The sequence below is a fragment of the Danio rerio genome, chromosome 14 (assembly GCF_052040795.2).
Source record: "Danio rerio strain M-AB ecotype USA chromosome 14, GRCz13ab, whole genome shotgun sequence".
NCBI classification, from domain to species: Eukaryota; Metazoa; Chordata; class Actinopteri; order Cypriniformes; family Danionidae; genus Danio; species Danio rerio.
In genome coordinates this window covers 1,523,085-1,542,500 of record NC_141034.1, presented here as the reverse complement: position 1 = coordinate 1,542,500, position 19,416 = coordinate 1,523,085, and the positions used below count along the sequence as shown (strand labels likewise).

The window sequence follows — 19,416 nt, the reverse complement described above, 5'->3', positions numbered from 1 at the left end:
GGGGTTACATTCAGTATGAGGGCGTGCGAGAGATCTGCAACATCAACAGCCTGAGGTATCAAGACATCTGTGCTGCCCATTACATTACAAACCACAGGAGAGGGACAATTCTCCAGCAGGATAGCGCTCCTCATACTTCAGCCTCCACATCAAAGCTCCTGGAAGCAGAGAAGGTCAAGCTGCTCCAGGATTGGCCAGCCCAGTCACCAGACATCAACATTATTGAGCAAGATGAAGGAGGAGGTAATGAAGATGAACACAAAGACTCTTGATGAACTCTGGGATCCTGCTGAACGCTTTCTTCTTCATTCCAGATGACTTTATTAATCAGTGATTTGAGTCATGTCAGAGATGTATGGATGCAGTCCTCCAAGCTCATGATGGAGTCAGACACAATATTCATTCTGTCTCCACTGCAGCAGGACTTTATATTCTATACTGGACATTATTTCTGTTCAGTGATGACACTTTAGTCTGAGCAGAGTCAGAGCGCACTGTCTTCATCAAATCAGTCAACATCAAGACATGATCAGATTTTATTGAGCTCAAATCAGCAAAATCTAGAGGCCTTTACCTTTCATATAAGACACTTCTGATACCAAATGATCAACTAGAAGTCAAGTTATTATTTGCTGTTCATAAAACTTGGATAGGCAGCAAGACTTTTGTCAGGTAGTGTACAGTCATGCGGTCTTCAAGCGCATTTCTATCGTTCATTATTTGCATTCACTCGTTTTCACATCAAACATAAAAACACTATAACACTTTACCACCGCCATGCTGTCATCAATTGCCAGCTGAATCAGAATCTGGCTGAAGGTTAGTTTAGCAACAATCATTTATTTATATGGAACTAAAAAAAGAGATTCTCAAAAATCCTTTCGTTTAAGGAACTACTTTTTTTGTGAATTAAGGGATTTTTATTTAAATTTGGCATCTCTACAGCTTTTCTTGCTTAGACTTTTCTCTTTGTTTCTAGTCCAAATATCTAGATTGCTAAATCAAGAAGAATTTTCCGGACGGGCTAAAAATGTAGTCTTGTTTGCAGAAATAAAATCAAAATTAAGTGAGTTTTACCCTTTTAAACAAGCAAATGGGGAGAGCAAAGTAAAGTTATTTCAAAGTGAAAACAATATAATTTGCTTTCCCCGCTGGCAGATTATTTCACTTGTTTTAATGAACATCTCACTTAATTTTGACTCATTATTTCTAAAAACAAGAGAATATTTTTTGCTTGTCTAGAAAATGCTTCTTGATTTAGGAAGTGTTAGATATCTGGACTAGAAACAGAACCAAAGCCTAAGTAAGAAAGGCATTATTTGCACTTGATACTTAAACACGCATTAAAAAGGGAAAAACCCAGCTACAGTCAGGTATTAATGTTTTCAGTAACAGAGGCTTACGAAGGATTTTTTTTTTTGTTTTGTTTTGTTATTAACAGTAAAATGAAAATCCAAGTAGATTCCTACATAATATGATTGCTTTAATTCTGTTCTGATAATAATGCAAATAAATGACCAAAAAAAATACACTTTCATTTACATCTCTACCTAGAACAAAGCAGAGCTTCCCCGTTTGTTATCATCTGACACTTTGTCTTGTACTGTTTTTTTGTAAATAAGATTTTTGTTCACGCTCTTTAAACTGTATGCTCTTCTAGAGTTAAACAGGTGAGTTTGACCATTTTTTTATCTATTTAGGTGACATGGAGAGAGCACTTTTAGCTTAGCTTAGCATAGATCATTGAATCGGATTAGACCATTAGCATCTCACTCATAAATGTCTATTTCTCGCTCAAAAAAAAAACAATAATGTTTTCTGTTACAGGTTTACAAAGGATTTTTTTTTGCCTCCAAATTGTCTTTTTTGTTTTGTTATTCACAGTAAAATGAAGAAAAATAAAACAAATAGATTCAGATTTGACTACTTTAACAACGTTCTAATATTAATGCAAATGAATGACCAAAATCAAACACTTTCATTTGCATTATCTAGAAACAAAACAGAACGATAACACTTTATTTTGATGGTGCATTTGAGTATTAGACTGTCTGCTTAATATCTGCTGATTCTGCTCCTTCAAAAGACATTTAACTGACTATAAGAAACTTTGCAAGTGAATGTCAACTTACACTAACCCCAACCCCAACCTCACAGTCTACTTATAATCTAATGAGAATTAGTTGGTATGTAGATGCAATGTAACTTAATTCAACAAACGAACCATCAACAAAGTGTGACCCACAGAACATCCCCGTTTGTTGTCATCTGACACTTTGTCTTGAAATGAGTTGAACAGGTGAGTTTGACCATTTTTGAATCCAACTAGCCGATATCTGGACCTGGCAGGAGATTTTTTAGCTTAGCTTAGCATCGATCATTGAATCGGATTAGACCATTAGCATCTCACTCATAAATGTCCATTTCTTGCTCAAAAATAACCAATAATGTTTTCTGTAGCAGGTTTATAAAGCAATCTTTTTTTACAAATTGTCTTTTTTGTTTTGTTATTAACAGTAAAATGAAAAAAAAAAAAAGATTCTGATAATATGATTTCTTTAATGCTGTTCTGACAATAATGCAAATGAATGACCCAAAACACACACTTTAATTTACATCTCTACCTAGAAACAAAGCAGAACTTCCCCGTTTGTTATCATCTGACACTTTGACTTGAACTGTTATTGTAATCTGTTTATACTCTTTAAACTTTACACTATCCCAGAGTTAAACAGGTGAGTTCAACCATTTTTGAATCCAACTAGCCGATATCTGGATCTGCCGGGAGCACTTTTAGCTTAGCTTAGCATAGATCACTGAATCGGATTAGACCATTAGCATCTCACTCATAAATGTCCATTTCTCGCTCAAAAATAATCAATAATGTTTTCTGTAACAGGTACACAAAGCAATCTTTTTCAAAATTGTCTTTTTTGTTTTGTTATTCACAGTAAAAGAAAAAACACAAGTAGATTCCTACATAATATAATTTCCTTAACACACATTTCTGACATTAATGTTAATGAATGACCAAAAACACACTTTCATTTACATTTCTACCTAGAAACAAAGCAGAACTTCCCCGTTTGTTATCATCTCACACTGTCTTGAACTGTTTTTATTTAATATCTTTGCTCCTGAAGAAACTTTTAGTTCCCGCAGTCCACAAACACATGTGCTGTCTGTCGTCTCTATAAGAGCCTTTTTTTGCCATCGATAAACAACAAAAACTGAACAAAACAAAACAAACAAGCAAACCTAAAGCACTTTAGCATGCACTCACAGCATATTTAAACACACAGAGAACTAAACATGGCATTGCGGCAGCTGAAAGTGGATCCTCAAATGGAGAAATGGTCACTGATTGGTGGTTTCTCCACCCACTGGCCGTAGCCTTTTCTTTCCAGGTAGGACTTCAGCATGCTCTTCGCTTCTTGGTACGGCTTCGCCATCATCTTGACGTTTATTAAAGAACAAGACGGTCAATATTAATCATTAAACACAAAACTAAATTGATAAACATGTTGGAGTTTGTATTAAAGAATGATTTCCTTTCAAAGTGCCCATATTTGGTCATGCATATGGAAAGTTTAAAGTAACACTCCACTTCTTGAAGGAAAATATAGTTAAACAGCTGACTTCAACCATTTTTTAATGGATTCATCTGGTCTCCAAGTCTGGCGGAAGCATTTTTAGCTTAGCTTAGCATAAATCATTGAATCAGATTGGACAATTAGCATCTCATTCAAAAATGTCAATTTCTAACTCAAAAATTACCATTTCATTTTCTGTCTGTCAAAGTAAATGAGGTTTACTTTTAGTAAACTACAAAAGAGTCAAGCTTTAAATAGATTTAAATTTTATGTTTTTAAATGGAATGCTAATGGTCTAATCAGATTCAATGATCTATGCTAAGCTAAAAGTGTTCGCACTAAACCTGGAGATCAGCTGAATGGATTTAAACTTGGTAAAACTCAACTATTTAACTCTATGGTAGTTGTAAAATGAGCCTATCTATATAATCAATCAGTCAGTCAGTCAGTCTGTCTGTCTGTCCATCCAAACAAAGAGTTCCTTTAAAAATATATAAGTCCACAATATATTCCCCAAACTTGACTCCCAAGAGAAATAAGCAATTCTGAGCTGCTGAAATGAATATTTGTTCATTTAAATATATTCATGCAAATTATACATAATTTTCTGCATAATTAACAATACATCAATTAATTTATGCTAAAATGCAATTGCCTATTTATCTTTAAATACATCTTCATAAACAATGTTGAATTAAATGAATTACCAGTAAGTTTGTCTCTCATTTTTGACAGGATAATATTGACCTTTTTACTGTACAAACAAATAGAATAAAAGATGCACTTTAAATCATCAGAGAGTGGTAATATATACAGTTAAAGACTGTATTATTAGCCCTCCAGCGAAATCTTAAAACTGTGTTCAAATATTTCTCAATTAACAGAGCAAGCAAATTTTCACAGTACTTCCTATAATATTATTTCTTCTGGGTAAAGTCTTATTTATTTGTTTTAGTTTGGCTGGAATAAAACCATTTTTTAATTATTTTAAAATAATTTTAAGGTCAATAAATTTACCCTCAAAGATACTTTTTGTTTGGCTATTACTTCCTTAATTAACTCGATTATCCCAGTTAAGCTGAATACTAGTATCTTGCTAAATAACTAGCAAAATATGATGCATCGTCACCATGGAAAAGATCAAAATAAAAATAAATAAATAAATAAAAAACCTTTCACAGGAGTTTTTTTTCCGAGTGAGATGCTAATGGTCTAATCTGATTCAATGATTTATGCTAAGCTAAGCTAAAAGAGTTCAGGTCGTATTGACTAAATGGATTAAAAATAGGAAAACTCAACACTTTAACTCTGTGGTACTTGTAAAATTAGCCTATTTCTATAAATAAATAAACAAATAAACAAACAAACAAACAAACAAATAAATAAACAAACAAATAAATTAATAGACTTCCATTGAAAAATCTAAGAGCACAACAAATTCTCCAGACTTGACTCTTAAAAAATAAGCAATTCTGAGATAAATATGAAAAAAACATATAAAAAAAACTTTCAGAGGAGGTCTAATAATTTAGTTTTCAACTGTATATACAATGACAAGTCTTAAGCTATTTTAGCTGTTCCATATGTATCATTTTGTTTTTTGCATTAATTTAATCTTATTTATTTTTTCAGTAATATTCAATTCAATAGTAGTCAACAGTATTAATCAGAAATGAGATTCAGCTCTTCATGTGCGTGCTGTAAATAAGGCAGCGTGCAGTACCTTGGCTTCTCTGTAGGTGACAGCAGTGAGCAGCTCCTCTCTCTGGGACTCTTTAGCTACCAAATTAAATCGACTGAACATCGCTGCCTTGCACAGACGGCTGGCCAGAGCTGGACTGCTCTTAAACGGAGAGCTGGAAAAAGCACAAATGAACATGACAAGCTTAAAAAAGCTCCATCAATACAACAAACAGGGTTGCCAACTTTCAACATGCGGTTGAAATTAGATAATTCTGATGTATAATGCAATTAAACTCAAATAATGGTCAAAGTGCCATAAATTTGTGATAATGCCAAATTAGAGACATGCAAGTTTTATAAAGCACACTTAACTCATTAAAGTTTCACTTTCACTTTCATTTTCAGTTTGAAAACCTGGAAGTTTCTAATAAATGTTGGTTTTTATAATTAGTTTGTTGTGTGTTTATATTTTTCTGTTTTCATAATTAGTTGAATTTTATTTTGTATATTAAGTGAAAAAAAAAAAAAAGATGTTTATAATGCTTCTTAATGCTTTATTTAGGGCAAGGGTGCCCAAACTCGGTCCTGGAGGGCCGGTGTCCTGCATAGTTTAGTTCCAACCCCAATCAGACGCACCTGGACTAGCTAATTAAGCTCTTACTAGGCTTTCTAAAAGCATCCCTGCAGGTGTGTTGAGGCAAGTTGGGCTAAAATCTGCAGGACACCGGCCCTCCAGGACTGAGTTTGGACATGCCTAATTTAGGGCCACCAATGGCCTACATCAAGAGTGTCCAAATTTGATCCTGGAGGGCCGGTGTCCTGCATAGATTAGCTCCAACTTGCCTCAACACACCTGCAGGAGGTTTCCAGTATATCTAGTCAGAGCTTGATTAGCTGGCTAAGGTGTGTTTGATCAGGGTTGGAGCTAAACTCTCCAGGACACTGGGCCTCCAGGACGAGTTTGGACACCCCTGGCCTACATAATTTATGTTTCATTTATTTCTTAGTACAGACCTAGCACACAGTAATCAATCAAATCAATTCATTCAATCAATTATTGATGCATTGATTTGCTTTTAACTCCATGAATAATGTAAGAAACAGTTAATAAAATGGCCAACACTACAGTAAAATTCTACATTTAGGTGGTTATATTTATACATGGTGCAATATAAAATGAAGTGTAAGGATAAATAAATCTTATTATTTGCATTATATGAATACAAATTCACCCCATGATCAGAATTAGACTTTTCATGATTAAAATAAAATCTTCAATCAGTCTCTCCAGCGAATAAATTGCAGTGAAAGAAGAGACTTAGTGATATAACATCAATCAAGTGTTTGAAATTACTTTATTTTGGCATCAGATGTGATTTCTTCTGGATTTATTTGTGAGATCACCAAACAGCATGTAATATGAATTAAATAGATATTACATTGCATGTGTGTTCTGACAACACTTTTTGTTATGTTTTTTTTAGAAAAAATAATACTTTTCTCTAAAAGTACAGGAGCCTCATGTTTCAATGCTGTGTACGCACAAAAACTTTGCGTACGCCAGGTTTCACACTCATGTTTAGATTTACTAACGATGAAATTAACGTGAGAATGTGTGTTGGTCTGCGCCAACTTCATGTCTGCTTTATTTCTATTGGCGACTCCTAGAGGCAGTTGTGTTAAACTGCACACTATAAAGTATCTTTGAGCCATGCAATGCCAGCTGTTCGGGATGGGATCATCCACATGTCTAGCAGGTATATAAGGTTTCCATACCATGCTGTTGAACCACGGTAAAGCTTGATGCTTGAATTCTTAGCCCCTGTTATAGTTTGAGCCAAAAATAGGTCAGATAGGCATAAATATGTGCGCTTTATGTTGCACAAGGCTTAATTACTTGATTTTTAAAAAAGAGTACCATGGTAATGAATTAAATTCAACCATATGAAATTATACAACAAAACCAGAACCAAAATGTTCAGAAAAACATCCTGCTTATTGCACAAGATTATTTTTTACATATCTTTTAATGTAAAAAATTGTAAAAGTCAATTAAACTCCACCATTTGAGATAAAATATTTAACTCTAAAATTGTGTCGTCCATAATTGAGGAAACTCTCTCCTCAAAAGGTGTTAGTTCAGCATCCCCTGTTCCCCCGTCCACATTTTGACGGTGCGCTGCTGTTCTCCTCTTAACCTGCACCTTTACATCGGACCATTTCTTTTTTAATTTACTCAGTGCGATGTTCAGACCCCACTGTGTTAACCGCGTCAGCTAAACTCTCCCACTCTATTTTTTTTCTTTTGTTAATAATTTCTGAGGACAAACTTGCAAATAACACAGATTTTCTCCGGTCTACCTCCGATAGGAGCACCTCCAATCCACATTCTGTGAAGTTTCACTTCTTGCTTGCTTTTGCCATCGCTTTTTCGTTGGTTACACCAAAGTGGAGTGATTAGCATATTTATAGGGGGGAGGAGGCAGGGAGGGGTTTTGCGCTCTTGCACGTGCGCTCAGTTTCACATTCATTTGGATGTACAAAGAGAATATGCGTGGTATTCAGCGTACGCAGTGTTTCATACATCTGAATTTTTACTGTGTACCCACATTTACAGCTTTGTGCGTACGCAATGTTTTAGTATGATTTCAACGCAAGTCTTCGTACATGAGGCGCCTGGACTTTTTAGGTCTAATAATCCTAAACTGTAAGTTTAATTAGCATCTCTGAATGGAAACATAGCTAATGATATTGTTATTGCATTAAGTATGCATATTACCCATCCTTAATGCAGATTGTGTCTACTCACTCTTCTGTGGATTTTCCCTCCAGAGCGTCCACCATCTCCAGAGTGAGGTCTTCGTGGCTCCAGTTGAGGCTGAGGAACTTCTGTGTGGGCCGTGTGTCTGAAGGAATGGCTGAAGACACCAGGCTGATGTGCGGTCGGTAGACGCAGTAATACAAGGGCAGCGCTGAGGTGATGCCATCCACACGCTGGTTCACTGCCATCTCCATACCGCGGATATCACTGCAGCTGCCATCACCTGAGAAAAACAACATCAGGGCCTGTATCATTAGCCGGTTTGGTTTCAGTTTAGCTTGCTCCAATGTTGTGTTTTAGGTACTATGAATGTAGCTTTAAAGGTCTCGTGAATGTGCATTTTTTATTGTATTTTTGATGTAAACTCAACTGAAACATGAAGGCGGGGCATAGAGTAGCTCCTCCCCTTTATAAAAACAGCCAATCGTGTTTTGTTTTTCTCACAGCTCTGCCAGTGAGAGTGATTGAGCTCAAGCGCATTAAATGAAAAGTCAATGAGAAGAAGGGGCGGGGCATGGCAGACACTAGAAAGCATTTGATTGGTCAGAAGATTTGATGAGAAACTGAAGTATGAGCTGATGTGAAATATTGTTGATCCATTTAGGCAAAAGTGAAAAAAATGCACGTTTTTGATGATTATATTAGGGTTATATTTTCTAAATGTAAATTTCTTCGCTGTTTTGTACCACAGAGTTTATAAAGGAAGTTTATAAATATCTTAAAGAACAACATACTGATACTAACATCTAAAAAAATATTATTTTAAATTCACAAAACCTTTAAAGGTGCAGTATTACTGCATCTTTTGAATGGAAATAAACACACACGGTTTTTTTATGTGTGTTTCTTTAAATGCAAATAAGCTGTAGTTCCCCACCCCCTTTACAGAAGAGGGCGGAGCCTTTACAGCTTGTGCTTCGGTTACTCTAAAAATAGCAAACAAAACATATGCACGTTTTAAAGGAAAAGTTCCCCCAAAAATGAGGATTACAGTATCATTAGAAAGTCATACTTAAATAAGAATAATACTTAAATAATAACTTTTTATTGCAAAAACATTGTTTTCTTCTGTGTCTCTTTAAATGCAGACAAGTTTTCCAGAAGAGGGCAGGGAATTTTATAGCTTGTGCTCTATCTGGAAATAGCAAATGAAACATATGCACATTTTTTAGAGGAAAAGTTCACCCAAAAATGAATATTATAATATTATTATAAAATCATCCTTAAATGAGTGCACTTTCATTGAAAACATATTGTTTTACTGTGTGTCTCTTTAAATGCAAATAAGCTGCAGCTTCCCACCCCCTTTCCAGTAGAGGGCGGAGCTTTTACAACTTGTACCGTGTCTGGGAAAAGCAAACAATATATATGTGTGCTTGTTTTAAAAGAAAAGTTCACCCAAAATGAATATTAGAGGGCGAAGCCTTTACAGCTTGTGCTATATGTGGAAACAACAAACAAAGCATATGCATATGGAAAAAAATATTACAGTATCATTAGAAAATCATACTTGAGTGCACTTATTACAACCACATTGCCTTCTGTGTCTCTTTAAATGCAAATAAGCTGCAGCGCCCCACCCCATTTCCAAAAGAGGGCGGAGCCTTTACAGCATGTGCTTCGGTTACTTTGGGAACAGCAAACAACATGTGCAAGAAAAAAGGGCAAGTTGCACATGTTTTAAAGGAAAGGTTTACCCAAAAATGAATATTATAGTATCGATAGAAAATCATGGTTAAATGAGAGCACTTCTATTGTATCTGACCAATAAAAAGATTGATAAAAACTTACCAATGAAGATGCTGCTCATGTAGATGGGCTCAATGAAGTGGCTCAGTAGCGCCCCCTGGAAGCCCAACACCTGCCACTGCATGACTTTATCGGTGGCGGACATACTGACCACATGCGAGCCCATCTGCTCATACGAGCTGGAGAACTTAGAGAATACTTTCCCCTCCACCACCACGTGAAGACTGATCTGATTATTCACCTCCCATGCAGAGATGGACAGAGGGTTGAGTCGGCTAGAAAACAAGAATAACTGTTGGCATTTAAGTTGAGAAATCAAATAGCTTTCTGTAAAATGTCCTGCATGATTAGCATGTCTGGGCTATATTTCGGTCACTTTAATTTGATGGTCCTTTTGTTGAATTAAGTTACATTGCATCTACATATCAACTAATTGTCATTAGATTATAAGTAGACTGTAGGTTAGGCTTGGGGTTAGTGTAAGTTGACATGCACTTGCAAAGTTTCTTATAGTCAGTTAAATGTCTGTTGAAGGAGCAGAATCAGCAGATATTAAGCAGTCTACTAGGGGTGTCACGATTTCGATTTTTAATCGAAATCGAACGAAATTTATGCTCAATTTCGATTATTGAATCAAAAAATAGAATCGTCGATGCTGCCACGCCCCCATGTCACGTCAGCTTGGCCTGCCAAGCGGGAAAAAACCGGCTTGTTGAAGTGCTTGTTAAACTACAGAAGCAGGAGACCCGTCGACAGAACTTAAACCCTCTCCTCTTTCAATGAAGTCGCCGGTGTGGAAGCATTTTGGATTTCCAGTGAGTTATGTTGACAACGTTCGTGTTGAAAAACACAGTTTTGCAAGCTCTGCTATGTACGTATTACGTACGGTTCGTCCGATAGACAACACCGGCATCGCGATCCTCCGCCCGCCCCCGTTGCAAATCCACTCGCGTAAAGTACACACTCAGGCCCTGTTTACACTGTCTTTGTTTTTAAATGGCATTTTAGAACTACAACGATTTGACATCCACAGTGACGTGTAGCATTTCTGAGCAGCCCTCCTTCCTCTCTACCTCTGAAAATGCACATCACGTGACCACACAGACACAGACGCACACACAGCCATGCGCTCGAGACAGCAGGTCCAGGCAGTCAGAGGACTGCTTCAATCTTTCACTCACTTGTACTTAGTCATTTTAGCGAACACCTCAGATACTGTTGGCTGGTTCCTGTTGGTTGTGCGTCTTTTTTACAGACGCCATTATAACGACACAGATCACTGCCTATTCACGAAAAAGTGATTGACAGGTGGTAATTATGTGTGTGTCTTGCCTTTATTCATTTACTGTATGATTTGTTTATGGGTAAAACAAAGACCAGTCAGGTCAGGTAGTTTAAACGGTAGGCTACAAATAATTAATTGGTCATTAATTAATTAATTATTCATAATCGAAAATGTAATCGAATCATGCCTTTAGAATCGAGGATTTGGAGGATCGTGACACCCTTACAGTCTACTAATACTCAAATGCACCAATAAAATAAAGTGTCACCTGTATATCTTTTAAATAAAAGCCATTCTGTGAGCATGCACAAGGAGGAATCCAAATAATTAAAATTTAGCTCAACCAGTTAAACTGAGAAAGCTTTGCTGTTAAATCGGTTGCGCACGATCTAGTTAAAGTTACCGTTCTTGTCTTTATGCGATTAAATGTTTACCGATTCTTGTTAGGTACATATTATTCAAGATCAAATTTGATTCATAAATTCATGAGTGGAATATATGATAATATTTATTTCCAAAACCATCACGTTCTCTGTTCTTCAGTGGTGAATGCTTTTCCAGAGTCTTTAAAACATCTCTCGGTCTTCATTGTATTGCTTGATATATCTTGAACAACAGAGCTTCATCACACTGTGCATTGAATTTAATCTTCCTAAGACATATTGATGCATGTAGTATAAGTACGCCGTTATGGGCGACACGGTGGCTCAGTGTTAGCACTGTCGCCTTACAGCAAGAAGGTTGCTGGTTTGAGTCCTGGCTGGGTCAGTTGGCATTTCTGTGTGGAGTTTGCATGTTCTCCACATGTTGGCGTGGGTTTCCCCCACAGTCTGAACACATGTGCTATAGGTGAATTGAATAAAATAAATTGGTCGAATTGTGTGTGAATGAGTGTGTATGGGTGTTTCCCAGTACTGGGTTGCAACTGGAAGTCATACAACATATGCTGGAATAGTTGGCAGTTCATTCCACTGTGGCAACCCATGATAAATAAAGGGACTAAGCCGAAGGAAAATGAAAGTACACTATTGTAGTGTTATAAAAATCTCAAGCATCAGAATTCTTCTTGGTCGTATAAATATCAGCATTTAATGCCCTATTTTACCCATTTTTTGGATCTATTAATTAACGTGTTGCATTTATTTTTGTCTAAATGTTAAATGAGATCTTCAAAGAAGTTTCTGTCTATTTTAACTTCAGGCTTTAAAGGTTTAAAGGATCAATTCAATAAAAAAAATACTGATAATTTAAACACCCCCTTGTCACCCTAGATTCATGCGTTTCTTCTGTTTTTTTTATGTAAACATGCAGGATTTTTCTCCATCTAGTGCACTTCTATAGAGGTCAGTGGATTGGAGGCACATTAAAATAGCAATTATAATGTGGTTTCAAAGAGCTATAAATGATCCAAGACGAGGAATAAGAGCCAAACCTTGCAAACATTTGCTCATTTTCTAAACAAAAACGTCCATAGTTTTAACCACAAGCTCTGAGATGCAAACTTTTGTAGCTAAGAAGTTCATATCTGGAAAAGATCAAGCAAATCGTGGTACGTTTTCTATTTTACGACTGAAGTATGAAAGTAATGAACATCTTGAATAAATAAGGGTAAACAAACAGCAGGAAATGTATCAGTATGGAAGTTATTTTGGAGGTAAACAATTCTTGAAAGCAGGTCAGGTGTGCTTTTCTGCTTTGAGTGTGTCTGTTAGTGTGTGTTTACAGCTGAGACGGGATCTGTGATGCTCCTTTGGGCAGCTGGCTCAGGTACAGATGCAGAGTGATGTGATTTTTGAAGCTGAGCAGTTTGGTGGTCTCGTCCTGCTGAAACACCGACTTCTCCTTTAGAGCGCTGTTATTACTGAAGAACAGCAACAAGTTCCTGTAGAGAAACCTGCAGCACATACAATCACATTTTAAGTTCCATCCATTGGTGCTTTAAATCAATCATTGACTGACTAATGGCTCATTGCCATTTATTTACATTTACTCAAATTAATATGTTGGGGAAAATATTCAATTTAATTTTAAGAAACAGGTAAATTCAGGATAAATATATACAATTTAATAGAAATGTTGTAGTTTTACTTTTTTTTTTGCAATAATTGGTTTGAATTTATATGTATTATATTTTCATTCCTAATGATTATCGGTGACTAAACTCTAATTTTAATGAATCTAATGATTTAATAAGCTGTTGCATGGAGTTGACCTGCTTCTGGCACCAATTAACCAGCATTTCTTGGTTTTGCCTCAGAAACCAAAATGTTTTATGTCAGCCCACAAGTGTTCTATTGGGTTACGATCAGGGCACTGGGCTGGCCACTACTTGTGTTGGTCTGGAACCAAGATGCTGCTGTTCATTTTAATGAACATGAACAAAAAAAATAATTAGTTTTGTAGTTTGTATTTCATTTTATTTTTCTCAATTGCTGGTTTGAATTTAAATGTATTATCTTTCTGTTCATAAATATTTTAAGAGACAAAACTCTTATTTTAATTCATATTTAATGTTTAATAACAGTTTAATAACATTTTTGAACAGCTAGCGCACACCACAATTAATCCGCATTTCTTGGTTTTGCCTAAGAAACAGCATTTTTGATGTCAGCCCATAAGTGTTCTATTGGGTTAGGTTCAGGACACTGGGCTGGCCACTAATCATGTTGGTCTAGAAGCAAGATGCTGCTATTAATTTGAATAAACATGAATAAATTAGAGAAAAACATTTTTAAAAAATATATTTAGTTAAAATTTTGTAGTTTGTATTTTTTCCAATGACTCAATTTAATTTACATTTATTTTATTTTCTATTTTTAAAGACTTTAGGTGACCAAACTCTTATTTTAATGAACTTGGGAATGGAGTTGACCATCTTCTGGCACCTTTGAACAGGTATCACACAACCCAATTAATCAGCATTTCTTGGTTTTGCCTCAGAAACCAAATTTTTAATGTCAATCCACACGTTTTTTCTATTGGGTTAGGGTCAGGACACTGGGCTGGCCACTAATCCTGTTAGTCTGGAAGCAAGATGCTGCAGGTCATTTTAACAAACATAAAAAAAAAATAATTTAGTTTTGTAGTTTGTATTTTATTACATTTTTTTCTATCGCTGGTTTACATTACATTATTGTTCTGTTCCTAAAGATTTTAGGTGACAAAACTCTTTTTTTAATGCATATTTTAATGTTAAATAATGTTTAATAACACCTTTGAACAGTTACCGCACAACACAATCTGCATTTCTTGGTTTTGCCACGGAAACTGCATTTATGAAGTCAACACACAAGTGTTCCATTGGGTTAAGATCTGGACACTGGGCTGGACACACGTTGTTGATCTGGAACAAAGACGCAGCTCGCTTACAGGTGTGTTTGGGGTCATTTTCTTGCTGAAACACTCATTTCAACAACCTGTCTGCAGCCCCTAGATCATAAGTGTCAAATTCAGTTCCTGAAGGGCCGCAACTCTACAGTTTTGGTCCAACCCTAATTAAACACAGCCAATCCAACTAATTAAGGTGTTCAAGACTACTAGAGACTATTAAGCAGATGTGAGTTGGAGCTAAACTGTGCAGAGCTGTGGCCCTCCAGGAATTGAGTATGAGACCATTGCCCTAGACACTGAATTCAAACCAAAGTACACTCTGAAGATACTGAAGCATGGTGCTGCTAGAAAGCATGATATGGCGATGCTTCTTTGCAAAAACTCAGAAATGCTGAGGAATTCTGGTGTGCATTATAATCATCCTGGACCGGCAGACCTGTTCAAATGTGCCAGAAGTTCAAGTTTCAAGGCATTTTTTTATTAATTTAGTAAACATTGCTTTTTTTTTTAAGTACGATTTTAAAAATGCTAACACTGCAACTTTTCTGTAGAGTACTAATACATTAGACCATTTTTGGATTTGATTTAGAATGGAGTGCTAAATTTATGTGTATTGACATGAAAGTTATTATTAGGATTTTGAGCACACAATTGCATTAAATTAAATTTGCTGACATGCAAGATGTTTTACGAAGAAGTTAGTCTTCCTCATCCGTTCCAAAAATCTGTTTCAGATTCAGTTTTTCAGGAAGCATAGCACAAATACTTAAAGAATTTAAGCAAAAGGCATTTATATCAAACAAGTCCGTACGCGCTCAATAGAGCAAATCCAAAATAAACAAAGATCAAATTGTAATTCACTTGATAATATTGATAATAGCATATCTCTCTGAACTGGCCATCAAAGAGAACAAGAATGATGGAAACCTGCAAAAACTCAATCCCCACTACCTCATTAGTGATCTCCGGGCTGTTACTACTGCATGGGAATCGTGCAGGATTCGTCCTGTGGGTGCCGGACTGGCTTTGGTGTTAGAACTGCCTGTGCCAAGAGCAACAACCTCGCATCCTGTGGCTGCAGACCAAAAACACAAGACATTTCGTGTTTGGATTAGGATAAAACAAGGCAACAAACTGACAACCGCAACTCAGATTTAGACAGATTATCCATCCATCCAAGACGTGCTTGCATATTTTGTGGGGAGAGTCATGCACCAAAGTATATTTATTTAATTAGTTCAGGAAGTAAAAACTCTATATTCTCCAAAGCTGTATTATTTTTAGCAATAACTGGTGCAGATGTTGATGGATGAGCTAGAGTATTCAACACTTTTTATTATGACAGTATAAATCATGACAATATTTCATCTGTGAACACCAAGCGTTTACATGAGTTGCTTTTTGAATGTTCCTTTGATAAACCCGTTTCACTTCTTACAGCACATAGTTCGATTCCAGCATTGCATCACCGAGCTATCCACATTTCCTCCGGAGTATCGCGTAATTTCAGGTGCTTCACTTTCAATTTGTCGGCTTTAACTGCAGTTTGGAACTTTCACTTTCATTCAGGAACATTGTATTCATGCCCCCGTGAAAAAGGAGATGGATGCGAGTATGAACTGCTGGAAGAGTGTTGATTTTATACCGCACGCTGTAGGAGGGAAATAAAAACTCTGATTTGTTTGTCTGTGGTCCTTTTCTGACTCTGTAGGTGCAAAGAATAGTGTCAAACAGCAGTGTGTGTAGGGAATATGCTGTCGCAATATGGGGCAAAAAGCCCTACATGAAGGTAATAGTTTGATTGCGGTGTTCACATGTCTGTACTGCACTTCAATAATGCGACTAAAATCAGCAAACTCTTAATTCCATTTCTGTTTAGTTTGATTATACATTTAGTCAGATTAAGGTAATCAAAAATACTCTTAATTAAAGTATTGTCTTAACCATATTACAATCGGATTACTGGCATACTTGCAAATGTACTCAATGTGGATAAGCTCTGCTGGACATTAAGCGCTCTTTTCAAATATTGGTTAAATATAATGACTATCTAGGAAGCAATTGGTTACACCAATTAAAATACATGGAATATATGCCAGACAACTAAATTAAAGTGAAAATATACAGTTGAAGTCAGAATTATTCGCCCCCCTTCGATTTTTTTCTTCTTTTTAAAATATTTCCCAAATAATATTTAATAGAGCAAGGAAATTTTCACAGTATGTCTGATAATATTTTTTCTTCTGGAGAAAGTCTTTTGTTTTATTTCGGCTAGAATAAAAGCAGTTTTTAATTTTTTATGAACTATTTTTAGGTCAACATTATTAGCCCCTTTTAAGCTATTTTTTTCCCAGTAGTCTACAGAACAAACCATCATCATACAATAACTCGTCTAATTACCCTAACCTGCCTAGTTAACCTAAATAACCTAGTGAAGCCTTTAAATGTCACTTTAAGCTGTATAGAAGTGTCTTGAAGAATATCTAGTAAAATTTTATTTACCGTTTTCATGTCCAAGATAAAATAAATCAGTTATTAGAAATGAGTTTTTAAAACTATTATGATTAGAAATGTGTTGAGAAAATCTTCTAGTTTCAGCATGTTGAAGCTCCATCCTTAAGAGGAAGGAAAACATTGTTTGTCGTTTTTTAATTCCACTACACTAAAAATGTGTTTGACGCCCCTGAAATAAAAGTATAAAGTGTGTGTGAGTGATTCTGCAGATATTTGCTAATGATCAAGATGATTTATGGTACTTAAAGGAGCCTGTGCTATTAGTTTAATCAGTTATCTGGAAATACAGTAACATAGCTTGGAATGTCATGACAGCCGTGTAATACTTACAAAAACAAACAGACGTTCAAGATATTTCGAGCTAAATCCCTTCTATGAATGACTTAAACTCTATTCAGTTCATCAGATAACAATCTTATATCAATGAACTAAAATAATAATGAATTTAGCAGATGTGCTGTTTTCTAGCTGCCAGAATGAGCCCTGAAATGATCAAAACAAACAAGCGCTAACTCTGAACAATGCTATAGTTTCTGGCCTTGAACTCTGAGTTGTTTTAACTTCACGACACATTTACTGCCAACAAAGTGTTAACACTGAGCCAAATCTAACTCCCATATGGGAACATCTCCAATTTCACTGCCTTTTACTGTAAATGTTCCTAAAAATATGCTTTGACAGTTTCCGTGGCCATTCCTCTTGTTTAATATCGCACATCTGTATACAACATCTAAACATCCTGTAGAGGCTACCTAAGCCAAGATCATTATTCCAACACTTCCTGTACTTTCTGATGTTTGATTTACCTTCGGATAACGTCATTTTAGATGAGAAACGGTGAAAGATTTAAAAGGAAGTTATTTAATTGCTTCCTCGTCTGGTTCATTTTAAGGACTAATGTTATCTGATGGCTTCAGAGTTTCAAAGTGAAGATTTATTCAGGCCATTATATCATTAAACGGCCACATGATATATTACAAACACCAACAAACATGCATCACTGCTTCCTACACTATAGCATGCAAATGTTATAATTTGGAAAGAAAAATGAACAGCATAGATCTCTATAATGCTTTAAAGGGACAGTTTACCCCAAAAATGAAAATTAATCAGAATTAATCATCCAGAATTTGAAGTTTTTACATACGTGTATACGCTTATTTATATTTATTCTATTTTATATATACTTATAAATAAACATTTTCTCAACAATATGCATGTCTTTATACAGTATATATATATATATATATATATATATATATATATATATATATATATATATATATATATATACACACTGTCACTTTATTAGGTACACCTGTCCAACTGCTCGTTAATGCAAATTTCTAATTTTTCAAATTTTTGCCATAATCATAATCATAATAATATTGTAAATAATGTACAATTTCTTGCACAGAATGTTCGTTTTGTTTTACATGACCGGGCGATTGATTTGCACTTTTAAGCATGTGTTTATTGTTATTCTCAAACATGTATGAATATGGCATTATCTAAATTATGAAAGACAAGATTCAGCTAGATTTTAATAGTTCTAAAGATAAAAAGTCTTAAAATAAGTCACCTTTTCTGAACTTTTTTTGATTAGTGTAATTTTTCATTTTTAATAAAAAAAAACTAAACAAAGAAAATTATAATTGTATTGAGCTGTCTCTTTAAAGTCAAGCATGTCTATAATGTCCTGCTGGAATTACTACAGCATTTACAGAAACTATTTTAGTGTGGGAAGTCATTCAGAGTAAACAAGACAAGTTCATTCCATACATTTTCTCTCCGGTCGTGCTCCTGTCTGACATGTGTTTTCATTCATCACCGTCTCTGAGCATCCGGCCATGCAAAGTTCCCACATCTCTTCTTTTAACTTCAGAAAACGCACTTCCATTCATTTATGATCATCCAATGAGGATTTCTGTGACAGGATTTTAATTTGGAGTTCATACACTTGTCACTGAAATAACTGTACAGCGTGGTGTTTTTAGTGCACTGATTGCTCCAAACAACAGCAACACCAAAGTCAAATTCCAACTTAAATTCATAAACTTTACCAAACAGACTACAGATCAGCTGCGTTTCTTTTTTCCACTGCAACATGATTTTAAAACAAATAAACTATATTAATAATACATTTTAACTCAGTCATATATTTGAAATTGATGTTTAATGAAGCAAGGACATGATTCACAGTATTTCCTATTAGATTTACTTAAAAATTAAATTAAATAACAATAATTTACAGATATATTTTAGTAGTTATTAGAATTATTACTTTTAAAAATGTGTTGAAAAATACTTTTTTTCTTTGTTTAAACAGCAATTTATTGAAAATTTCACATTAGGGCTAGTCATTTTGTCTTCAACTGGATTTTGTTTTTATTATACACTAATATGTTTTGTTTTAAAGAGTTGTGATCACTTAATGTTTT

At 35.2% G+C, this 19,416-nt stretch overlaps 2 protein-coding genes across 7 annotated transcripts in view; one reads left to right on the top strand and one right to left on the bottom strand.

Annotated features, from left to right (window-relative positions):
- rgs14a (regulator of G protein signaling 14a) overlaps positions 1-19,416 on the top strand; it is a 438,366-nt gene that overhangs the window by 22,793 nt on the left and 396,157 nt on the right. The gene's annotated exons all lie outside the window — the stretch shown is intronic.
- Positions 1-19,416, bottom strand: part of adad1 (adenosine deaminase domain containing 1 (testis-specific)) — an 80,600-nt gene that overhangs the window by 53,377 nt on the left and 7,807 nt on the right. For 4 of the 6 annotated variants that reach the window (XM_087280617.1, XM_087280618.1, XM_087280620.1 and 1 more), the window contains exons 7-11: positions 15,413-15,536; positions 12,855-13,025; positions 9,889-10,121; positions 8,086-8,320; positions 5,317-5,449 (exon numbers count right to left, since the gene is read on the bottom strand). In XM_087280617.1, the coding sequence (XP_087136743.1) occupies positions 5,317-5,449; positions 8,086-8,320; positions 9,889-10,121; positions 12,855-13,025; positions 15,413-15,536 (896 nt within the window). Of the gene's footprint in view, positions 1-2,539; positions 3,456-5,316; positions 5,450-8,085; positions 8,321-9,888; positions 10,122-12,854; positions 13,026-15,412; positions 15,537-19,416 lie in introns of those variants that run through there. The other 2 variants (XM_087280619.1, NM_001290213.2) reach the window with 2 other exon arrangements.